The 18,460-nt window shown below is 42.8% G+C and overlaps 1 protein-coding gene across 2 annotated transcripts in view; it reads left to right on the top strand.

The window, feature by feature from the left end:
- Nucleotides 1-16,312, top strand: part of LOC140478659 (uncharacterized) — a 49,335-nt gene extending 33,023 nt beyond the window's left edge. For both annotated transcript variants that reach the window (XR_011960839.1, XM_072571894.1), the window contains exons 2-3: nucleotides 5,881-5,971; nucleotides 15,195-16,312. Coding sequence is in view for 1 of the 2 variants with exons in the window: in XM_072571894.1 (XP_072427995.1) it covers nucleotides 5,881-5,971; nucleotides 15,195-15,849 (746 nt within the window). In the remaining variant the exon portion in view is untranslated. The remainder of the gene's footprint in view (nucleotides 1-5,880; nucleotides 5,972-15,194) is intronic.
- Nucleotides 16,313-18,460: the final 2,148 nt, after the last annotated feature.

The raw sequence follows: 18,460 nt of genomic DNA, 5'->3' as shown, positions 1-18,460 counted from the left end.
AAACGTTGACTCTCCTGCTCTTTGGATGCTCCTTGACCTGCTGTGCTTTTCCCAGCACCACACTCATACTTCTTCCATCCAGAACATCCTTCCTCATATGAGGAGACCAAAACTCGACACAATATCCCAGGTCCTCAAACTTCATCATTTATATCAATGATTTGGATGTGAGCATAAGAGGTATAGTTAGTAGGTTTGCAGATGACACCAAAATCGAAGGTCTAGTGGACAGCAAAGAAGGTTACCTTAGATTACAATGGGATCTTGATCAGATGGGCCAATGGATCTGGGAATGGCAAATGGAGTTTAATTCAGATAAATGTGAGGTGCTGCACTTTGGGAAAGCAAATCTTAGCAGGACTTATACGCTTGATGGTAAGGTCCAAGGGAGTGTTGCTGAACAAAGAGACCTTGGAGTGCAGGTTTGTATCTCCTTGAAAGTAGAGTTACAGGTAGATAGGATAGTGAAGAAGGCATTTAGTATGCTTTTCTTTATTGGTCAGTGTATTGAGTACAGGAGTTGGGAGGTCATGCTATGGCTATACAGGACATTGGTTAGACCACTGTTGGAATATTGCATGCAATTCTGGTCTCCTTCATATCGGAAGGACGTTGTGAAACTTGAAAGAGTTCAGAAAAGATTTACAAGGATGTTGCCAGGGTTGGAGGATTTGAGCTATGTGGAGAGGTTGAAAAGGCTAGGGCTGTTTTCCCTGGAACGTTGGAGGCTGAGGGGTATGGATAGGGTAAATAGACAAGATCATTTCCCTGGGAGCCCAGAAGTAGAGGGCATAGTTTGAGGGTGAGAGGGAAAAGATATAAAAGAGACCTAAGGGGCAACATTTTTTTGCAGAGTGTGGTGCATGTGTAGAATGGGCTGCCAGATGAAGTGGTGGAGGCTAGTACAATTGCAACTTTTAAAAGGCATCTGGATGGGCATATGAATAGGAAGGAGTTTGGAGGGATATGGGCCGATGCTGGAAGGTGGGACTAGATTGAGTTGAGATATTTGGTTGGCATGGCGGAGTTGGACCAAAGGGTCTGTTTCCGTGCTGTATATCTTTATGACTCTATGACTCTAAATATCTATATCCAAAGAAGTGGGGTTGCTGGTGTTGGACTGGGGTGGACAAAGTTAGAAGTCACATGATGTCAGGATATGCTCCAACAGGTTTATTTGAAATCATAAGCTTTTGAGTGCTCCTCCTTTCTCAGATGACACACCACCCGACCAAGGAGCAGTGCTCCAAAAACTTTGAACTCAAATAAACTTGTAGGACTATAACCTGGTGTTGTGAGATGTCAGATTATATCCAAAGAATGAATGGCATTATGTGTGACAATGAAATAGTTCATATCCTTCTTGATCTTTTTGAACATTAGACATAGCTAACTGACCTCCAAACTCACAGTCAGGGAGACAAAAAATTCCATACCTCCTTCTACTTGACCCTTGGTTCCATTACTTCCAGAATACTCATTCTACCTTCTTACCAGAAGACATCTTTAAACTACTATGTTCACTGCCTCATCATTTTCTTATTCAAACATTTTAAATTTTTTCCATATGTTTATGTGAGACACCCACACCTTGTTCATCCTTCATCAATTGCCTGGTCACTGTTTCCTGAATTTAAAGAAACTCAAAATGCTAGGCATATTAGTTTTTCTTCTGGATTAGTGGTGCCGGAAGAGCGCAGCAGTTCAGGCAGCATCCAAGTAGCTTCGAAATCGACGTTTCGGGCAAAAGCCCTTCATCAGGAATAAAGGCAGTGAGCCTGAAGCGTGGAGAGATAAGCGAGAGGAGGGTGGGGGTGAGGAGAGAGTAGCATAGATTACAATGGATGAGTGGGGGAGGGGATGAAGGTGATAGGTCAAGGAGGAGAGGGTGGAGTGGATAGGTGGAAAAGAAGATAGGCAGGTAGGACAAGTGCGGACAAGTCATGGAGACAGTTACTGAGCTGGAAATTTAGAACTAGGGTGAGGTGGGGGAAGAGGAAAGAGGAAACCTCCGTTTTTTTCCTCTCCAGACGTCCCCAACAGTACCCTTCCACCGACACTCTCATTCGTTTGGCCGAACTGGTCCTCACACTTAATAATTTCTCCTTTGAATCCTCCCACTTCCTCCAGACCAAAGTGGTAGCCATGGGCACATGTATGGGCCCCAGCTATGCCTGTCTCTTTGTTGGCTACGTAGAGCAGTTGATCTTCGGTAATTACACCGGCACCACTCCCCACCTCTTCCTCCGCCACATTGATGACTGCATTGGCGCCATCTCGTGCTCCCGCGAGGAGGTTGAGCAATTCGTCAACTTCACAAACACATTCCACCCTGACCTTAAATTTACCTGGACCATTTCTGACACCTCCCTCCCCTTCCTGGATCTCTCCATCTCCATTAATGACGACCGACTTGACACTGACATTTTTTACAAACCCACCAACTCCCACAGCTACCTGGATTACACCTCTTCCCACCCTACCTCTTGCAAAAATGCCATCCCGTATTCCCAATTCCTCCGCCTCTGCCGGATCTGCTCCCAGGAGGACCAGTTCCACCACAGAACACACCAGATGGCCTCCTTCTTTAGAGACCGCAATTTCCCTTCCCACGTGGTTAAAGATGCCCTCCAACACATCTCGTCTACATCCCGCACCTCCGCCCTCAGGCCCCACCCCTCCAACCGTAACAAGGACAGAACGCCCCTGGTGCTTACCTTCCACCCTACCAACCTTTGCATAAACCAAATCATCCGCCGACATTTCCGGCACCTACAAACAGACCCCACTACCAGGGATATATTTCCCTCCCCACCCCTTTCCGCCTTCCGCAAAGACCGTCCCCTCCGCGACTATCTGGTCAGGTCCACGCCCCCAAACAACCTACCCTCCAATCCTGGCACTTTCCCCTGCCACTGCAGGAGCTGTAAAACCTGCACCCACACCTCTTCCCTCACCTCTATCCAAGACCCTAAAGGAGCCTTCCACATCCAACAAACTTTTACTTGCACATCCACTAATATCATTTATTGTATCCGTTGCTCCCGATGCGGTCTCCTCTACATTGGGGAGACTGGACGCCTCCTAGCAGAGCGCTTTAGGGAACATCTCCGGGACACCCGCACCAATCAACCACACCGCCCCGTGGCCCAACATTTCAACTCCCCCTCCCACTCTGCCGAGGACATGGAGGTCCTGGGCCTCCTTCACCGCTGCTCCCTCACCACCAGACGCCTTGAGGAAGAACGCCTCATCTTCCGCCTCGGAACACTTCAACCCCAAGGCATCAATGTGGACTTCAACAGTTTCCTCATTTCCCCTTCCCCCACATCACCCTAGTTCTAAACTTCCAGCTCAGTAACTGTCTCCATGACTTGTCCGCACTTGTCCTACCTGCCTATCTTCTTTCCCACCTATCCACTCCACCCTCTCCTCCTTAACCTATCACCGTCATCCCCACCCCCACTCACCCATTGTACTCTATGCTACTTTCTCCCCACCCCCACCCTCCTCTAGCTTATCTCTCCACGCTTCAGGCTCACTGCCTTTATTCCTGATGAACGGCTTTTGCCTGAAACATCGATTTTGAAGCTACTTGGATGCTGTCTGAACTGCTGTGCTCTTCCAGCACCACTAATCCAGAATCTGGTTTCCAGCATCTGCAGTTTTTTTTTACCAATATTAGTTTTTATGCCAACACTGAAAGTCTTCTACTATGTTTTGATCTACTTGTTCACACATTATGACATGGAACAGGAGGGACTTGGACATAAACCTGGATCTTCTGTCCTATGGGTATGGATATTACCCACTGTACCCACTGTACCACTGAACCTGTTCAGACATGTTATAACATATCAGTGGAGCAGACCAGATCATTTTGCTTCGAAAGAGAGACACAATCACCATGCTACAAGACTCCATGAATAGTCTTTAACTTCTCTCATTTCTTTTTAGTTCATTCATACCATATAGGCATTGCTGGAACAGGGCAGAATTTATTGTCCATCCCTAATTGCCAGAAGTTAGTCAAGAGTCAACCACATTATTTGCTGTGATTGTGGAACTACATGTAAGCCAGACCAGTCAAAGACAACAGATTTTCTTTCTTAAATGACATTCGTGACCCAGATAGGTTTTATGACGATCAACAATAATTACATGGTTGCCATTAGGCTTTATTTTAATTTCAGATTTTTAAAAATTGAACTCAACTTTCATCATCTATCATGCTGAGATTCAAAATCAAGTTCCCAGTACATTAGCCTGGATTACTAGTCCAGTCACATCATCTATATGTTACTAATACCCATCAGCCACAGTTTGACCAATCTTTCTGTGGTTATTCTTTTCCTTAGGCAATGCATAATCATTGGAAGTTATTAATTAGTTCTTTAAATCATTGAAATTTGGCCTACCATAACTAAATCACACTTTATACTTGTACTGGTAGACAATCCTTTGTTCGAAATTCTGAAATCCGAAAAGTTTTTTCTCATGAAGCTTTTTTTCTCATTAACAAGGTTGTTTGTCATGCAAACAATTAATGCAACTCCATATCCACTCGACCCACATCATTCAGATGTGACGTAGTGGCATTGTCCAGCACTGGCAGGTGTCAATTCTGTCTCAGTGCTCGTAGCAAACATAGTTGGGTCAGCTGTTCATTTTAAAAAAAAATTTTGTTATAAAAATGTCATTTAATTCTTTATCCAAAAAATTCTGAAATCTGAAAGACAGCTGGTCCCAAGGGTTTCGGATAAAGGATAGTCTACCTGTATAATTGCTTTGTTTAGACTAAGATTTCACTAAATTACTCTCAAACTCAATGTAAAGTTCTATCATACTATGATCATCCATCCTCAGAGATTTCTTTACTGAAAGGTTATTAATTAACTTTGTCCTTTTGCACAAAACTAGATTAAGTAAAATCTGTTCCCTCTTTGCTTCCTTTACACAAAGCTGAAGAAAAACTCTGCCATCCTTCTATTTAAATTCTTATCTCTTTCTAATTCCGTTTGACACTACAACTTGACCCTGGACTCCCTTTGATCCTCTAATTTTAGTCTGCTTAGAATATAATGTGGGAAAATGGGAAGTTGTTCACTTTGGAGAGTATTACTTAAATGGAGAACAACATCAGAATTCTGAGGTGTGGAGGGATGCAGGTACTGTTTAAAAATGAATTTAGGGATAAGGACTTTTTTCTCCCACAGAAGGTTGTGTGTCTTCAGATCTCTGCCTCAGAGTGATGGAAGTGGCCTCATTGAATATATTTAAGGCAGATGTAGATTGATGCTTGCTAGGCAAGGAAATCAAAGGTGTCAGGCCTAGACAGGAATGTGTAATTCAAAACAAAAACAGACCAGCTATGACCTTATTGAATGACAGAGTAGTATAAAGGGGTTGCCCCTCTGCTCCTAGTTCATATAGCCATAGGGAGACAAGCTAGGACTTTTTTTTTAGAGCATTGGAGACTGAGGAGTACCTTATAAACGTGTATAAGATCATGAGAGGCATGGATAAGGCGAATGCACTCAGTCTTTTTCCCAGGTTTGGGGAATCGAGGACTAGAAGGCATCAGTTTAAGATTAGAAGGGAGAGAATAAAAGGGAACCTGAGGGAAAATCTTTTACACAGAGGGAGGCAAGCATATGCAATGAGCTGCCAGCGGAAGCAGTTAAGATGGGTACGTTAACAACATTTAAAAGGCATTTGGACAAATACATGGATAGGAAAGGTTTAGAAGGATGTGGGCCAAGTGCTGGGAAATGAGGTTAGCGTGGATGGACATTTTGGTCAGCATGGACCAGTTTAGACCAAAGGGCCTGTCTCCGTACTGTAGGACTCTATGATTCTATGACTCTTCGTACTTTTCAGGATTGAAGATTCGTTTTCAGGTGATTTCTTGGAAACAAAAGGAAGAGTTTTACCAAAACTCAGCTACAGATCAGTTTCAGAAACTTCCATGGTGAGTTTATCACAATGCACTGTAGTTAATTATTAAACACAATTTTAAATGGTTAATCTTATTATGTATGCACCATACTGCTATAGTGCACACTCACATTATTGTGTGCTCACCAATGGAAGGCGTACTCATCGCTGCTGGGACTATTCAGAATTTGCACCATTCACTTCATATTTAATACGGAGTTGTGCATCATATCAATTATTGCCAGTATGAAATTGCCCTTCACAGTACACGTAGCACAGTGGTCTCCAACATTATCAAGTGCAAGTTCATTTTTAAAATTTAAGCACAACCCAGGATCTACACTAATAAAAAAGAACAAACTGTTTATGTTGTGATACATAAATCTCAGACCAAATGCATATTATTCATTTTGTCCTCTACTCAAGTCACTGTCTCATGAAGGTATGTGGATTCAAAGCAAACTTTCACTTTAAAAGCACAGATGATAGCAGTGGGTATTTTCTTCTGTTTACAAGCCCTCAACAATCACTATATCTCAATTTGATTTTCACCTCAATATCACTTTACATAGTAATTATTTCCATATCAATGCCAGTGCTTTATAAATCAACACCTTTTTGTAATTTGGTCACCAACTCATGTTTTTTAGACAAACATGATGATTTGTTTGATCACTTAAATTGCTGAATTTGTCAGTTTAATCCCTCTGCAAACTTACTTCAGTGTACACAGAAGTGGAACAATTTTTCTTTCCTTTTTAATTTTTTTCAGGGAGAACTACAGACCCAACTTCAATTTGAATGCATTCATAGCACGAATCATATGCTCAAAGTCTCTGTCCTTGTCCTGGAACTCATAGTTCAGTTCAGCTCAGTTTTGACTGTTCTCTCATTAAGGAATCTGAAGTCAAGCATCCACAGGTTGACTGACAGTTCATTGCATAGTTCATTCCCTGAGTTAGGAAAAGTGACAATTTCAGACATTGAATCTAAAAGTCTTTGTAGAACCTTCCCTTGACTTAACCACCTTTCTTCAGCATGGACGATTAGTTACCTGTAGACATTGAATAAGAATTTAAACAAGTGGTGCTGAAAGGCTGTTCCTCAAATTGAGCTTACAAATTTCCATCACATGAGAAAAGCCTATATCTTTATTTGCTAATACTTGCTGGTGGATTATACAGTGGCAATTGATAAATAATGGCACATTTGGATCATTTCTGCAAAATGTAATAAAGCCTGCGTTTGTCACAGCAGTGAGGATAGAAACCAGTTTTTTTGGCTGAAAGTTTTTTTTCTCTCAAGCACATACCTTTTAAATTTGTTGTAAATATCCTCACTGCTTACTTTCTTTGTAATGGGCAAAAGAGTGAGGTATTCCTGTTTGGTTATTATATCGCTAAGAAACATGCAGACAAAAACAATCAGTTGCTCTGTGTTGCCCATGCTGAAAGATTCATTGATCTGCAGTTAGGAGCTGCAGTCATTCAGGTCCTGCTGTAGTTGTTGAAATAAATCTTCAAACAAAAATTCTTCTCATCTTGATCCTGTGGATACACTCTGGATTTTATTTCTTCTTTATTCTTAAAGTGTTTGAATAAAGAATTGGTGGGCACAGTCACTGGATCTTTAATAACTTTGCCATTTTGAATGATTTCTTGTGTTTTGCCAGAAGATGGTAAATGCAAAATAATGCTTCAGTGCAGGCCTTACACTCAGATTGCATGGATAGCTTGTGAGACAATAGACAATAGACAATAGGTGCAGGAGTAGGCCATTCTGCCCTTCGAGCCTGCATCACCATTCATTATGATCATGGCTGATCATCCTTAATCTGTATCCTGTTCCTGCCTTATTTCCATAACCCTTGATTCCACAATCCTTGAGAGCTTTATCCAACTCTTTCTTAAACTAATCCAGAGACTGGGCCTCCACTGCCTTCTGGGGCAGAGCATTCCACACACGCACCACTCTCTGGGTGAAGAAGTTTCTCCTCATCTCTGTCCTAAATGGCCTACCCCTTATTTTTAAGCTGTGTCCTCTGGTTCGGCACTCACCCATCAGTGGAAACATGTTTCCTGCCTCCAGAGTGTCCAATCCTTTAATAATCTTATTCGTCTCAATCAGATCCCCTCTCAGTTTTCTAAAGAAGAAGATAAACTGCTTGTCTACAGCGAATGGGCAGACAAGTCGAACTAGGCTGCATTGTCAGAAACTCCTGCATCTCCCATAACTTATTTCAGAATTCCAAATTGCTATCCTTGACAGAACCTTGAGAAACATTTGCTTTTCATCTGAGTTAAAGGATGTGTGTGTGTGTAATCATTTTGATTATTGTTGCTTTCTCTGCCTTCTCCCCTTGACTCTCTCTTCTAGATTTTCATTTCTTATGCTTAGATGTCCTAGTCCTGATAGTCAATGGAGTCATAGGACTAAGCAGTGCCTTCTCATACCGTGCTGCAATGGAAATTTGTGATTCATTATATGGGAATGGCATTGACTTCTTTTTTTCAGCCATATCCATCTTGTCTGCATCCAAATCAATGCTAAATGCAGCCACTGACTAGTGTTTTCTTTTCTCTTATATTAATTATCTTGCCTGCACAACTGCAAACATAAAGTGGTGATCATCATTAACCCGTTGTGCCTCATGTGTCTTTGATCCAACTTCCAATCTTTTTGTCAATTTTTAAAATCAACCAGCTCAAAAATGTTATTTGATACCACTGGAGCAGGTGGGACTTGAACCTGGGTCTCCTGGGTCAGAGGTAGGGCCCAACCTTTTTTGTAATCTGTGGTTCCCTGTGGGTTCTGCCTGCCATGCATTTCCTTAATTAATTTTGGCTGTTGTTCTGTGGTAAACCTGGTGATGGAGCCCTCTGACTCCCAAACAAGGTCAACAAAGTCATTTTTCTCCTTTGCTTTTCGTAGTATTTTCTGTTTTATTTGGCACAGACGTTGCCAGCATAGTTTTTTACTTCAATCCCTATGTGAACCCTACTATCATGGATTTGGCTCAGTTACAGCCCCAGTGCAATATCAACAGTGAAGTTTTGGATCATTGTGCCTCATGTTTGAATTATACCAACACAGAGTCCTGGCTTGCTTCCTCTCTCCTTTAGTACGTCCTGTGCTAAGTACTCTTCTAGATCCTTTGATATGATTCTTCGACTGAGGTTGACTTGCTGCACTGTCTATTGGTGTGAAATAAATTATACTCATCCATTTTGCAGCACCACTCTGATGTTTGAGATGCCGACTATGCCAGATGTCGGAGGCTACTTCTAACAGTTGACCACTGGAGACTGAGTGAAGGATTATGATCTTTGATTCAGATGACATGCAGGGAAAGCATGACTCCATTCTAACTAGAGTAAGACTCTGAGAAATACAAAGAAATTCAGTTTTCTCATTCGATTCTGATCATCCTCTACATCTTCAATATCCAAATTATGCAAACATAAGAAGCAGACATCCATTCGACGTAATATCTTTGTTTTGTGAATGTCTTCTTCACACAATCAGGAATCATTTAGTCTTATCCTTATCGGAATCTATCATCTTCCTGTCTGACTTGCTTCTGGGTCCAACATCCCTCTGGAATGTTTTGTTAAGATTTCTATATCATACTTTAGGGGGCACAAGTTTATTTTGATGCAAGGTTCATATGGAGAAACAAAAACAGAAATTGCTGGAAAAGCTCAGCAGATTTGGCAGCATCTGTGCAGAGAAAGCAGACTTAACATTTTGGGTCCGGTGATCCTTTCTCAGAGCCACATAGAGAAGTCTGATCTTTCAAAGAAGAAAGAACAATGAACAGTGCAGCATAAGAACAGACACCTTGGCCCACCAACACTGCACTGACATATGATACCTTTCTAAACTAAAATCCTTTTGCCTCTACACAGCCTGTATCCTTCTATTCCCTGCTTAGTCATATATCTGTGAAGATGTTTCTTAAAAATTGCTGTTGTATCTGTTTCTACCACCTCCTTTGGCAGCGCATACCAGGCAATTACTGCCCTCTGTTAAAAAGCTTGGCCTGCCTCATCTGCTTTAAACCTTCCCTCCTTTTACTTTAACATCTAGTAATTGACATTTCTACACTGGGAAAAAGACTCTGACTATCCCCTTTATCTACGCCTCTCAGAATTTTGTAAGCTTCAGTAAGGTTACTCCTCAGCTGCAGGCATTCAAGTGAAAACAAACCAGGTTTGTCCAATTTCTTCTCATAGCTAATACCCTTCAATGCAGTCAGAATCCAGGGCAAACATTTTCTATACCCTTTCCAAAGTCTCCAATTCCTTCTGTTGTTGTGGTGACCAGAATTGAATACAATGTTCTAATTGTAGCCTGACTAGAGGTCCATACAGTTGCAACGTATGCCTTCTTGACCACCTAATCCTTGTGTTGCCACTTTCAGGAACCGTGGACCTTCAAGTCTCGATCCTTCTGTATACTAATGTTTATAAGGTTTCTACTATTTACTGTATATTTTTCTCCTGCATTATACCTTCCAAAATACATTACCTTGTGTTTGTCTGGATTAAGTTCCATTTAGGCAAAAATGAGGACTGCAGATGCTAGAGATTAGAGCCAAGATTAGAGTGGTGCTGGAAAAGCACAGCAGGTCAGGCAGCATCCGAGGAGCAGGGAAATCGACGTTTTGGGCAAAAGCCCTTCATCATTAAGTTTCATCTGCCATTTTTCCAACAAAGCCTCCAGCCGATCTATAATCTACTGTATCCTCTGGCAATCCTCCTCACTACCTGCAACCTCACCAATCTTTTTGTCATCCAAAAACATACTCATCCAACCATTAACATTCTCTTCCAAATCACTTATACATATTACAAAAAGTAGGGGTGCCAGCACTGATCCCTGTGGAACTCCACTGGTCACAGATCTCCAGTCAGAGAAACACCTTTACACAGCTGTTCTCCATCTCCAGTTCTGTATCCATTTTACCAGCTCACTGCAAATCCTACGGGACCTCATCTTCTGTGTCAGCCTTCCATGAGAGACCTTTTCATAGACCTTGCTAAGGTACATGTAGGTATACAAGCAGGAGGCTGGAAGAACACAGCCAACCAGGTAACATCAGGAGGTGGAGAAGTCACCATTTTGGGTATAACCCTTCTTCAGGACTGGGGTGGGTGTAAGGGAGTTGCAGATAAAAGGGGTGGTGGGGGCAGGGTGGTGAGGTGGGGATAGGTGAACATAGATATTGGGTGTGACCTGATTGGTCGATGGGAGGAATGAATCTGGTTGGTGGCAAGAAGGAAGGGGTCGATGAGAGGAATGGAAGGGAGGAGGAGGTAGCTGAGAGGAGAGTCAGGGGATGGGAAGGGAGGTTATTTGAAATTGGAGAACTCACTGCTGAGTCCTCTGGGCTGTGGTCTGCCCAGGTGGAAGATGAAGTGTTGTTCCTCCAATTTATGGTTTGATTCATTTTGGTAATGGAGGAGGCTGTGGATGGTCATGTTGGAAAGGAAGTGGTTGGGGGAATTAAAATGGGCGGTGACCAGGAGGTCCAGTCTGCCCCTGCAGGCCCAGCTGCGATGCTCAGTGAACCATTCCCTAAGTTTAAGTTCAGTCTCCCAATGTAGAGGAGACCACGTCGGGAGCACCTGATGCAGTAAACTAGAAGCAGATGAATTTCTGTCTCACCTGGAAGGACTGTTTGGGGCCCTGGATGGAGGTGAGGGTGTGATGTGCTGGCAGGTTTGGCATCTTTTCCGGTTGCAGGGGAAGGTGCCTGTGGGGTTTGAGGTGGTTGGTGGGGATAGTGGCGCAAAACAAGGTTTGGTAAAGGGAATGGTCCTTGTAGAAGGTGGAGAGGGGTGGGGAGAGGAAGATGTTCTTGGTGGTGTGATATAGTTGGAGGTGGTGGAAATGTTTGAGAAGAATGCTTTGGATCCGGGTGGTAGGTGAGGACAAGGGAGACACTGACTTTTTTGCGTTTAGAGGAGGGAGATGTTAGACCAGTGGAACAGGGAATACAGGCAGTGCAGTGGAAGGCTTTCTGGATGACGGAGGGGTCAAAAACACATTGTTCAAAATAGATGGACATTTGGAATGTCTCCTCATCTGAGCAGATCACCTACAGCATTTGCAGTTTTATTGTCTGTAACCAAGGTACATGTAGGTAACACCCATCACCCTGCCCTCATCAGTCATTTTGGCACTTTCTCAAAAAACTCAAGCAAGTTTGTAAGCACAAAGCCATGTTACCTATCACTAATAAGTCAATTTCTTTCAAGATGTCAAGTTGTTGGTGTTGGTCTTGGGTGGACAAAGTTGAAAATCTCACGACACCAGGATATAGTCCAACAGGTTTATTTGAACATACAAGATTTCGGAGCATTGCTCCTTCATCAGGTAGCTAGTGGGGCAAATTCTGTCCCTCAGAATTGGCTACAATAACTTCCTTATCACTGATGTAAGGCTCACTGACCTATCATTTCCTGGATTATCCCTGTTGCTTTCCTTAAACAAAGAAATAACATTGACTATTTTCCAGTTCTCTCAACCTGTCCTATGACTGAAGACAATACAAAGATTTCGAACAAGGCCCTCAGCAATTTCCTCCTTCACCTCCTTCAGTATTCTGTGATAGATCCCATCAAGTCTGAGGGACTTATCTACCTTAATGCTTTCCAAACCAGCAAACACTTGAGGGAGACAAAAAAACTGCAAATGCTGTAGGTGATCTGCTCGGATGAGGAGACATTGCAAATGTCCATCAATTATATATTGATATCCAAAGAACAAAGAACAAAGAAAATTTACGGTCCAGGAACAGGCCCTTCGGCCCTCCAAACCTGAGCCAATCTAAATCCACTGTCTAAACCTGTCACCCAATTCCTAAGCATCTGTATCCCTCTGCTTCCCAACTACTCATGTATCTGTCCAGATGCATCTTAAATGAATCTATCGTGCCTGCCTCTACTACCTCTGCTAGTAATGCATTCCAGCCACCCACCACCCTCTGTGTAAAATACTTGCCGCTTGTATCCCCCATAAACTTTCCACATCTCACCTTGAAAGCATGATCTCTCGTTACTGAATCCCTCACCCTGGGAAAAAAGCTTATTTCTATCTATCCTATCAATACCCTTCATGATTTTGTAGACCTCAATCAGGTCTCCTCCTCAATCTCCTTTTTTCTAATGCAAACATACGTAATAAACTCAACCTCTCTTCGTAGCTACACCTTCCATACCAGGCAATATCCTCGTAAACCTTCTCTGCACTCTCTCCAAAGCGTCCACATCCTTTTGGTAATGTGGCGACCAGAACTGTACACAGTATTCTAAATGTGGCCGAACCAATGTTGCGTACAATTTTGCCATGACCTGCCAGCTCTTATATTCAATACCCCACCCAATGAAGTCAAGCATACCATATGCCTTCTTGATCATTCTATCCACCTGTGCAGCAACCTTCAGGATAAAATGGACCTGAGCTCTCAGATCTCTCTGCTCATCAACTTTTCCCATGGGTCTTCCCTTCACTGTATAATTCGCTCAAGAATTAGACTTCCCAAAATGCATCACCTCACATTTGCCTAGATTGAACTCCACCCACCACTTCTCCTCCCACTCTCCAATCTATCTATATCTTCTTGTATTTTTTGACAGTCCCCTATGCTTTCTGCTACTCCACCAATCTTCGTGTCATCTGCAAACTTGCTGATCATACCAACAGTGCCCTCTTCCAGATCATTTATGTATATCACCAACAACAGTGGCCCCAACACTGATCCCTGTGGAACACCACTGGTCTCCTTTCTCCATTTCGAGAAACTCCCTTCAACTACTACTCTCTGACTCCTGTTGCTTAACCAATTCTTTATCCACCTGGCTGGAACACCTTGCATACCATGTAACTTCACTTTGTCCATTAGTTTACCATGGAGAACCTTATCAAACCCCTTACTAAATTCCATGTATATAACATCAACAGCCCTTCATTCGTCTATCAACTTGGTCACTTCCTCAAAGAACTCTATTAAGTTGATATCCCTTAGAATATCCACATATCCTCTCTAGACTCACAATCCACGATGTCCTTCTCCTTTGCAAAGTGTATGATTGAGAAAAAATTCACAACATCGAAAATACTTGACAAAACCCCAGACTATTCAAAACCTTTCAAAGGTAAATGGAAGCTGGAATGAATTCTGTGGAGAATACACAAATACAACTCATAAAACTGAAATGGCTGTCTGAAACAATTGTTCAGCTTACAATTCCAATGTACGCCTCCTATCTAAGTGGACAATCAACCAAAACTAACAGACTCCAGCCCAAGACAGATTTTACATCTCGGGCCAGCCAGTGCAGACAGCATGAGGCCTACAAAGACATCAGACATTCAACCTCAATTAAAACCCATTCACACATTCACTAACCATTGGAAAGTCAATTAACTTCAGAAGAGAACATCACAAGCTTAAAGATAACTACAGATTTGATGAGAGATAATGAGGCACACAGTCAGGATAACTGCTAGCCCCAATTTCACCTCAGGGAATTTTCTGAGGGCTTCTGAGCAAGAGCAACCAGACACAGGCCTGTTCTGAACCATCAACGACTAGCAGATCCAAGAGATGACAAACTCTGAAATTCAACTGACTCATCCAAGACCACATGGCCTCAGACACATCCTGAGGTGAAAACTGACCCTGCAAACTCAGCAAACAAAACAGGCATTGCACCGATATATCCAATACACGCCTTACTGCATCAGCAAACTCAACCTGAACTGAAAAACCTACACAGTTTCAAATCCTCAGGTGACTGTGTGGAGTTTACACATTCTCCCCGTGTCTGCGTGTGTTTCCTCCGGATGCTCCGGTTTCCTCCCACAGTCACAAAGATGTGCAGGCAAGGTGAATTGGCCATGCTAAATTGCCATTAGTGTTCAATGTATTAGTCAGAGGGAGATGGGTCTGGGTGGGTTGCTCTTCGGAGGGTCGGTGTAGACTTGTTGGGCTGAAGGGCCTGTTTCCACACTGTAGCGAATCTATTCTAATCTTCATCTAGGATCTAGGTATGGCAAGTGAAAACAGCCAGGCATACTTCAAAACTGTGTTTTCTTTAATGCTGAGCTTAAACTCCCAAGACCCTGAAGTTCTGACCGAGCTAGCAGGGAGGAGAAAGCGAATGGTGACAGTGCATTGGGACCACAGGGTAGGAATTTTGATTAAAGACTCTGTAATTAAACACTGTTATTTTCTGTATGTGTTGTAGTATAAGGGTCTTGGAAATAGAGAACACACACTGGATCATCAACGCCACTCTCACAGAAATCCGATTCACTAGAGAGGAAGAACAGGATAACCAACTCCCATTCCTAGACATGATGGTACAGAGAACACCGAATGGAGAATTCACCACAAAGGTTTACAGGAAAGCCACTCACACAGACCAAGTCCTGAACTACGAAAGCAACCACCCCAACACACACAAAAGAAGTTGCATCAAGACACTATTCAAAAGGGCCACAACACACTGCAGCACACCAGAACTGCAAAAAGAGGAAGAACACCTATACAATGTATTCACCAAAAACGGATACCTGTGCAATTTCATCAACAGATGCCTAAGGGAAAGACAACGGAATGAGGACATGCCGCAACCCAAAGGACTAGCCACACTACCATACATCAAGAGCATTTCCGAACTGACAGCCAGACTACTGCGACCACTAGGACTCATAACAGCACACAAACCAACAGCCGCTCTCAGACAACAACTCACCAGGACAAAGGACCCAATACTCAGCATGAGCAAAACCAATGTAGTGTACAAAATCCCATGCAAGGACTGTACAAAACACTACATAGGACAAACAGGAAGACAGCTAACGATCCGCATCCATGAACACCAACTAGCCACGAAATGACACGACCAGCTATCCTTCGTAGCCACACACGCAGATGACAAGTAACATGAATTCGACTGGGACAACACTACTATTATAGGACAAGCCAAACAGAGAACAGCCAGGGAATTCCTAGAGGCATGGCACTCATCCACAGATTCAATCAATAAGCACATCGACCTGGACCCAATATACCGACCACTGCAGCGGACAGCTGGAACTGACATCCGGAAGCGGCAGATTCAAACCACTACAAATGCCGGAGGAAAGATCACGGAAGCGCTTCACAGGAGCTCCCAAGCACTGAGGATGTCACCTAGACAGGGGACAAAACGTCTGCAACACAAATTCCCAGCTCGGCAAACAGAACCACAACAACGAGCACCTGAGCTACAAATCTTCTCACAGACTTTGAGTATAAGGTTCATTTAGCTTATAGTGTATTTAATAGTACTATTGATCTCTATTATTAATTCTATCAATTTCCCTGTTCATTGCATTTGCATTCTTTTATGTATAACTTTTGTATTTAAATAAATGCAGAGGTTCCTTTGTCCTGAAACACTTGTCCCACTGCCTCTTCATTTCACATTGCCCAAATGAGTTCAGTGTCCAGAAGCAGGGATCTGCAAGTAATCTGAACACTTAAAAATCAGAAAATGATTGATTACAAACCAGAACCCGACACAATACTGCACGCATTCTGGATGTTTTGTTTTCTTTTGGCTGTTTCTTTTATTTCTGCTTCTGTTTTTAATCTTGTCTTTTGGTGCCAGAGATTGGTGACTTTATACACTTTTCACTGTACTCCTGCATTCCTGTCCTCTCGTACATGTGACAATAAAATCTATACCTAAAAAAAGTGTTGATTAAACCGCAACCACTTCCTCTGGTTCCATATATAAATCCCCTCCTTTGTCCTTGTTCGTTTTATACACACATAAAACGCCTTGGCATTTTCCTCAACCCTGTTTGCTAAGGACATTTCATAGTTCCCTTTTACCCTCCAAACTCCTTGTTAAGTGCATTCCTGCTTTCTTTATGTTCTTTGAGAGCTTTGTCTGTCTTCAGTTTCCTAAACCTTACATATGTTTCTCTTTCCTTTCTGACCAAACTCACAATTTCTCTTGTTATCCAAGGTTCCTTAATCTTGCCATCCTTATCCTTCATTTTCACAAGAACATTCTGGCCCTAAAATCTGATCAACTTATTTTTTAAAGATTCCCACATGACAGATTCACCCTCAAACAGCCACATCCAATATACATTCCCCAGTTTCTAGGCAGAAGTGGGTACTGCAGATGTTGGAGATTAGAGTCAAGATTAGAGTGGTGCTGAAAAAGCACAGCAGGTCAGGCAGCATTAGATTAGATTATTTACAGTGTGGAAACAGGCCCTTCAGCCCAATAAGTCCACACCGACCCTCCAAAGAGCAACCCACCCAGACCCATTCCCCTACACCTAACACTACGGGCAATTTAGCATGGCCAATTCACTAAAACAGCACATTTTTGGACTGTGGGAAGAAACCAAGCACCCGGAGGAAACCCACACAGACACGGGGAGAATATGCAAACTCCACACAGACGGTTGCCTAAGGTGGGAACTGAACCCGGGTCTCTGGTGCTATGAGGCAACAGTGCTAACCACTGTGCCACCATGCCGCCCACTCAGCAGGAATGATGAAGGGCCTTTGCCCAAAATGTCAATTTTCCTGATCATCGGATGCTGCCTGACCTGCTGAACTTTTCCAGCTCCATTCTAATCTATTCCCCAGTTCTTGCCTCATATTGTCATTGTTAGTCTTCCCCCAGTTTTGTATTCTCATCCGAGAACTACTCTTATCTTGATCCATAGGTAACTTAAAACTTCCAGAATTATAGTCACTGTTCCCGAAATGGTCCCCCACTGAAATTTTGATTACCTGGCCAGGCTCATTCCTCAATATTAGGTCTAGTATGGCCCTTTCCCCAGTTGGACTGTTTACACATTGCTTCAAGAAACCCTCTAGAATGCACCTAACAAATTTCCCCCCATCTAATCCCTGGCCCTATGGGTGTCCCAGTCAATAAATGAGAAATTAAAAATCACCTGCCACAATAGCCTGGTGTTTTTAAAATATTTTTTCATAATCTGACCACATATTTGTTCCTTTATCTCCCACTGGCTGTTGGGAGGCTTGCGGTCCAATGCTTTCCTTTTATTGTGAATGTAAGAGTCACTATTTAACCCTTACAGTCTAATTTGCTTTAACAATCTTGTTCAGAACAAGCAGGAACTTGCATAACCAATTCATCAGGCACGTTTCTGTTTGCAGTAAGCAGCCTTGTTTCCCAGTAACCATCCTTGTCAGACATCAAGCCTTGAAACAGAAAATCAAGAATCTTCAAGGGTGTAAGTTTTAATGATAACCTCCAGAGTACCTGATGCATACTCCTAGATTGTGGCAGCAATGATGCAGATGATTTGTATGCTGATTGAATGAAACCTGTTTATGATAATGAAGTCAGCTGGATTATGATATGGCCCTCCTGATGTAAAATGTGCTCAATCTATAGTGCCCTAGGGATAACCAGCTATGCCAGCAATCCTTACTGCATGGAGCAGAGATCTCTGTTAACCCTCCTTGACT

Source organism: Chiloscyllium punctatum, chromosome 1 (genome assembly GCF_047496795.1).
Source record: "Chiloscyllium punctatum isolate Juve2018m chromosome 1, sChiPun1.3, whole genome shotgun sequence".
In the NCBI taxonomy this organism is placed as follows: domain Eukaryota; kingdom Metazoa; phylum Chordata; class Chondrichthyes; order Orectolobiformes; family Hemiscylliidae; genus Chiloscyllium; species Chiloscyllium punctatum.
Note: the sequence above shows the minus strand (reverse complement) of the source record. Positions and strands in the feature narration are given on the sequence as shown.